At 49.4% G+C, this 6,700-nt stretch overlaps 1 protein-coding gene across 1 annotated transcript; it reads left to right on the forward strand.

Moving 5' to 3' along the window:
- The first annotated feature begins 1,065 nt into the window (after positions 1-1,065).
- On the forward strand, positions 1,066-5,416 carry LOC125536491 (GDSL esterase/lipase ACHE-like). The gene is made up of 5 exons (XM_048699718.1): positions 1,066-1,501; positions 3,961-4,173; positions 4,271-4,440; positions 4,523-4,793; positions 4,899-5,416. The coding sequence occupies exons 1-5, from the start codon at positions 1,237-1,239 to the stop codon at positions 5,165-5,167; spliced, it is 1,188 nt and encodes a 395-aa protein (XP_048555675.1). The 5' UTR covers positions 1,066-1,236; the 3' UTR covers positions 5,168-5,416.
- Positions 5,417-6,700: the final 1,284 nt, after the last annotated feature.

The following is a 6,700-nucleotide window of genomic DNA, read 5'->3' on the forward strand; positions in this document are numbered from 1 at the left end:
CCGATATGTTCCGACGGCTTTTTTTGGGTTTAAAATTGCCATGTCTATTGCACATAAATTGCTATGGTGTTTAGATTGAAGTTGCCATGATATGTTTGAGTTACCCTTTCTTCTACGTTTATATAAATTTTGACATATTATTAAAAGGGAATTAAGAAACTAAACTTACCATGGTGAATCCCAGAAAATTCTCATGATCCATTAAATAATTTTGACATGGTTCATAATTAAAAAGAAATCTGTTGTCAATTACTTTAAAAATGCATGATCAATGACTAAATTTGCCATGAACCATAAAATAAAATTGCCATGGTGAATTACTTAAATTTCCCATGATACATGCACTAAAATTTGCCATGGTCAAAATACTAGAATTGACATAGCCAAAATACTAAAATTGTCATGATCTATAAACTGAAATTGCCATGTTGAATTACTAAAAAATGCCATGATCCATGAATTAAATTTGCCGTGGTTAAATACTAAAAAAATTCCATGGTCAATTAATAAAATTTGCCCTAAAAAATAGATGAAATACAATGGTAGCTTTAAATCTAGAATAAAAAACTAGATGAAGCATGTCATGGCAACTTTAGTGTAAACTTTATGGCAACTTTTGGCAAAAAGAAAATCATTAAAAATATTAACTTGGAATCTAGTTTTAAAGATCTTGTCAAGACGGATTTAATAATGAAGACGGATTTTTAATCAGATTTTTTATTTAGAAGATAAAACATTTTTAATTCGTAAAACCAAAAAGATTTTCTTTAATGTCATCTGTTTTGATATGGCAAAACGGATGATAATGAAGACTTTTGAGCTATGTTGCTTTGCGACACACGTGTGACATTTATCATTTAGATAAGAATAACATTTTTATTTATTTTTGCGGACTTTGCGTAACGTGATCCACCAAAGTCCAACGGAACACCGCCCGCCCGCGCGCACGCCACGGACGCATCGTTCCAAAGGCAGGGAGGGCATCGGCGCCGTCATCGCACCGTTCACCCCCACCACGCCACGCCCCCTATCGCTATCGGCCCGAAATCCTGCGCCCCGCATTTGTGCTCATCTCACACTCGCCCATCTCTATCCGCCGATCCACCCATCCCCCCATCCCGCGACCCCCTCAAAACCCCACCATCCCGCTGCAACCGGCGCCCCGTCCTCCCCGCCCGCGCGCACTCGTCCTTCACCCCCGTCCCTCAGTGCGGCCACACTCACCTGACCCACGGAATGACGTCCGGTGCCTCTGGCCGCACCGCCACGGCCGGAACCGCGGCGCTGCTGCCGCTGCTGTTCTTGCTGCTGCAGGTCTCCGCGGGCGCGGGCGCGGGCGCCGACTGCCATTTCCCGGCCGTGTTCAACTTCGGGGACTCCAACTCGGACACGGGCGGGCTGTCGGCCGCCTTCGGCGCCGCGCCGCCGCCCAACGGCAGGACCTTCTTCGGCATGCCCGCCGGCCGCTACTGCGACGGCCGCCTCGTCATCGACTTCATCGGTACGTACGTCTTCGCTCGCTGGGAGCGCCTTCAGTCTCAAACTCTCAGTATTCGCAACAAAAAAAAATGTCTCAAACTCTCAGTACTGTCAGGAGCTCTTCAAAGTCGCTGTAGTATTACTACTGTGAATTTTTTTTCTTATTACTTTTTCAAGGATACTTTTCTTATTACTTTTCACCCGTTCGATCTATCCCTCGGTTCTTCTGCACGGCTGCACGTAGGGCCCACGGGTTGATAAGGCCGAAACCTACCGCCTTCACTTGCAGGAGCCAATAAATATAGCCTTAATTCGTTCCATGTGTAGCGGTGCAGCTGCGAAGGCAATTTTGAAAGCCAACGTCGTAGTACTACAGCGTAGTTATACGCTTTCTAAGAGTTCTGAAGGAGAATAAAAGTTGGCAGACACGCAGTAACCTGTAGGAGTACAGTAAAATTAACTTGTAAAAAGTTAATTAACAACTTCTCTTGGAGTAATAAAATGCTAAGAGCTGGAGTAGGATGTTGTTTGCGTTACTTTGTGACTTCGTGTCACTGTCAGTCTGTCACCCCCTGTTGTGCATTACTGAGGGCATGTACAATGGTGGCATATGGATACATATGCCCCATGATAAAAAATAATTTGAGGCATCTATATTTATTTTTTCTTTCCAATGCAAGCTATCATTAGTGGTCCTCATTAAGAAATAGAAAATAAAGACTCTAGTACACATGCATCTCTATTTTCACTCCAATCTTTTCAGTTTTTGTCACCGGATCATACTTTTTCTCTTCAAGCACCTGCCTCCTGAAGAGGATCCCGCTTCCCTATCCGAACCTACTTTACGTCATATCCGATCATACATGGCATGCGAGGCATCACCTTGAGGTTATGCATTGTACATGCCTAGTCCGTTGGATCCTGGAAGTACTCCTGGAATAGTATAGAGTAGTACAGTAAAAAAGAAGGGATGTCTCCTGAAAGGGCCAAGCAGAACAAGACTTTTCTACCCTACATACCACCTTTTGTTGCTCAAGAAGATCTGAAAGCCCATTTCATTTCACATCCTGCCTTGAATAAGTTGCGGTTGTTGTCCGGCCACAGCCGGGCATCAGTTCATCGCCGGAAAGCGGCGGCCTTGGACTACGCGCCGCCGGAGCATGGCCGAAGCAAGCTGCACTTTGGCCCCGCCGCCACGCGCGTGCGAGCGCCCGTGCCGTGGCAATGATGCCACGCCCATGCGCCCATCCGGGACCCGGCACGCCATCGATCGCCAGCCAGTCAGCTGCCTACCGACACCGTCCTGTGCAATCCAACAGAAAGGCTAGTCAGCTGCATGTGCGGAACATCACTCGAACGATGCCACTGCCATGCCATCGTCACGGGAAGATTTTGTGTTGGGTTGCAGCTGGAGAGTAGTACTATCGTGCACCAGTACTCTTCTGGCTTTCGGGATGCTGGTTTTCCTTTCTGACAATGGGATGCTGATTTGAGAGGGACAGAAAGAAACGTTAGGTTAATGCCTCTTTGATTTAATAATTGTTCCTTTGGTTAACGACAGTTCCAGAGAATTTGGCAGAACTGAAATCTTTTCGATGCGTGTTTTCCAGATTCGTAGGTCGGAATTTTCCCCGAGGATCCATTTACACTCTATTTCATACTAGAAAGTTATCATCAACTCAAACCTCTTAGAATTTTACGTTTTTCATATTGTTTAATCAAACAAACAAAATAACTCAGAAGTAATTCCAAGAGGGCTATTGTGCTTCTCAAGAAACAAGGCTAGTGTGCAAGACTAATAATCCTGCAACACTTCATTTTTACTTTCTGCTGGCGTTAGCATTAGGTGACACCTAGTTGGCTAGTTAGAGACCTTGCATTCTACTTTCCTAAGTAAGACCTAGATCACTTATGTTCCGTTATCTTCTGATAGTGGAACCCGGCCAGTACAGGTCGTATGAAAAAATAAATAATTTGGCTGGTCTTAAGTGTCAGGAAAGCTTGAGGTGGTTGGATAGGTGGCTAGAAAAATGGAACGACGAACAAACGTGAGCAGCGTGATCGTATTATATAAAGAGACACCGTACATTAATTATTGGCGGGAGAGATTTTTGCTGCAGTGTCAGAGCATGTGTGGATGCTTTGCTTTAAATATATTCTTAGTGGAGGGCAATGGGCCACTAGCTTGATCCTGCACTACAAGTTGCTTTAGGAAGACGATGGCACGACTATTTTTCAGCAAAAAGGCTAAATCGAGCTATTTGTTGCCAAAACTGGTCTGAAAGAATTCAGAACCAGGACACTAGAAACAAGAAATGTTGGAGGCAAAACATGCCAGTGTTTGGTGCTATTTTTAGGCTAGCTGAGAAAAGCGAAATGCTCAGTGGACGGGTAGAAACAGAAATTAGAACTCATCACAATCTATTGCCACATTGCAATGTGCTAATGATCTACTTTATCTTTTTTCCGCTGATGCTGCAGCTGAAAACCTGGGAATACCTTACCTAAGTGCGTACCTCAACTCAATAGGGAGCAACTTCTCGCAGGGGGCCAATTTCGCGACAGCCGGCTCGACAATCAGCCGACAGAACACATCCCTGTTCCTCTCCGGGTTCAGCCCCATCTCCTTGGACGTGCAGTCCTGGGAATTCGAACAGTTCATCAACAGAAGCCAGTTCGTTTACAACAACAAAGGTGGTAACAACTAGACCAAATTTGGCCTATCTTAGTACGAAGTTTTAGTACACAGAACTGAAGATCCATTCTGTTTATCTTACTCCCATGTATGTAGGTGGCATCTACAGGGAGCTCCTGCCAAAGGCCGAGTACTTCTCCCAGGCGCTGTACACCTTCGACATCGGCCAAAACGACATCACCGCGGGCTACTTCGCGAACATGACGAGTGAACAAGTCGTAGCGTTCATTCCTGAGCTCATGGAGAGGCTCACCTCAATAATCCAGGTACGTCTTATGAAGATCACCATCACATGACCAAGCTAGTAGGCTGGCTCGACAACTGACTGACTGAAGAATTGATCTGCAGAGCGTGCATGTGCTCGGTGGAAGGAACTTCTGGATCCACAGCACGGGGCCTATCGGCTGCCTGCCTTACGCCCTCATTCGCCGGCCCGACATCGCCGCGGTCAAGGACAATGTTGGCTGCTCTGTCACCTACAACAAGGTCGCACAACTCTTCAACCAGAGGCTCAAGGAAACAGTGGCTCATCTTCGGAAAACCTACCCTGACGCCGCGTTCACCTACGTCGATGTCTACGCCGCCAAGTACAAGCTGATCAGCCAAGCCAGCAAGCTAGGTAATGCGCCATGGCCCATGGCTGGATGAACAATGCATACGTGTAGCTGCTGCTTGCGTACGTAGTGTCCTGGAGAAATCTGAGGCTGGGCGTTCTGGTCTGCAGGCTTCGACGACCCTCTGCTCACCTGCTGCGGGCACGACGCTGGCCCGTACAACTTCGACCCGAAGGTTGGTTGTGGCGGGAAGGTGCTGGTGAAGGGGAAGTGGGTGGTGCTGGGAAAATCCTGCGACGACCCGGCCAGGAGAGTGAGCTGGGACGGCGTCCACTTCACCGAGGCGGCGAACAAGTTCGTCTTTGATCAGATCGTCGGCGGCGGGCTCTCAGACCCGCCCATGCCCCTGAGGCAGGCTTGCCGGAGCAAAGGGCAGTGAACTGCAGGCGGGTCGTTGGTCAGGTGGGCCGTGCCGCTGCTGCTGCTACTTTCTCTGTAAGAGCATCTCCGACAGAAGATGCAAATTTGGAGATGTAAAAATTTACATCTTCGAAAAGTGTCTTTTGCATCTCCAAAGGTGTCAACTCTACCAAAAGATGTATATTGGAGATGTAAAAAAGCAACTCCAATAGAAGTTGCAAATGAAGATGTAAAACTATACTTCAATTACTTTCATTTGAAACCTATACTTCAAACATAGCAAATTCAACTATTATTTCATTTCAAACATAATTAAACATAATTCTAATTAATAAAAAGCACAGCAAACTCAACCACTACTAGTTCGAACTACTACTACTTGAACTACACCGAAGATAAAACTACTCGTCATCGGAGCTCTTGAACTGCTCCCAGAACTCATCCTTGTACGGGTCGTCACAACCCTCGTCCTCCTCCTCCGAGGACTCGATGGGGATCACCGTCAAGGGGGCGGTCTCGTCCTCCTCCTTCCCCTTGACGACGTGCTTCGAGAAGAACTCTTGCTCGGCCTGCACACACCCCGGATGCTCACGCGCGAACCTCGCCATCGCCGCCTCGTCGCTGTCGTCGGGACTGACGACATGGCGGGCCTCTTCGTCATCGTCGTCGTCTTCTTTGTTGTGATCTCCTCCATGCGAATGCCCCTCGGCACGAGCAACTCCGCATCCGACTTGGTCTCGATCTCCGGGAAGTTGAGGTCCTTCTTCGGTCTCCCGGCACGCCACACCGCCACGTCATAGGCACGCGCGGCCTCGTGGACGGTGGGGTAGGTGCCTAGCCAAAAGCGGCGGCCGGCGTCGCTGAACTCCACCCCGAAGTTGCCGGAGGGCTTCGGCCTCACGTAGAAGAACCCTCGTTTTGCCCCTCGAGGTCTTCCTCGACGGCATGGCGACGATGGGGCGGGGCGGGGCGGGGCAGGGCGGTGCGGTGCAGCGACGGTGTGGGGCGCTGCGGAGACGACGGGATAGAGGCGGTGTCGGAGCGGAGGCGGTGGGATCGAGGTAGTGCGCGACGGAGCTGGTGCAGAGGCGATATGGTCGGGGCGGAGGCGGCGGTGTCGAGCTGGAGGGGAAGGGGTCGGGGTGGAGCTTGGGCGGAGCGGGGCAGCCCGGCGGGGTCAGGGCGGAGTGGAGCGGCGGCGGGCCGATTCGGGCCGTACGATGGCGGGTGGCGGCCGAAACTAGGTGGAATCGGAGGCGGACAGGGAGGCGGAGGTGGATCCGCGGCGGGGCAGCGGCGGCGCGCTGATTTGGGCGGCGGCCGAGCGGTGGGGCGGCGGTGGGTGGCGGGAGGATGAAGATGGGGGAGGAGAACTGAAATGACAGGCGGTTGGCATGCGGCTGCTCTTTTTACATCTCCTGTAGTTGGAGATGCAAATTTGCATCGCGAGGTGTTGTAGCGTCGCGGAGATGTAATTTGTTTTGCATCTACACCGTCTGTTGGAGAGGTGTTTTTGGTCCTCGGAGATGCAAAAGTTAGGTATTTTTCATCT

This window comes from Triticum urartu, chromosome 2 (assembly GCF_003073215.2).
Source record: "Triticum urartu cultivar G1812 chromosome 2, Tu2.1, whole genome shotgun sequence".
NCBI lineage: Eukaryota > Viridiplantae > Streptophyta > Magnoliopsida > Poales > Poaceae > Triticum > Triticum urartu.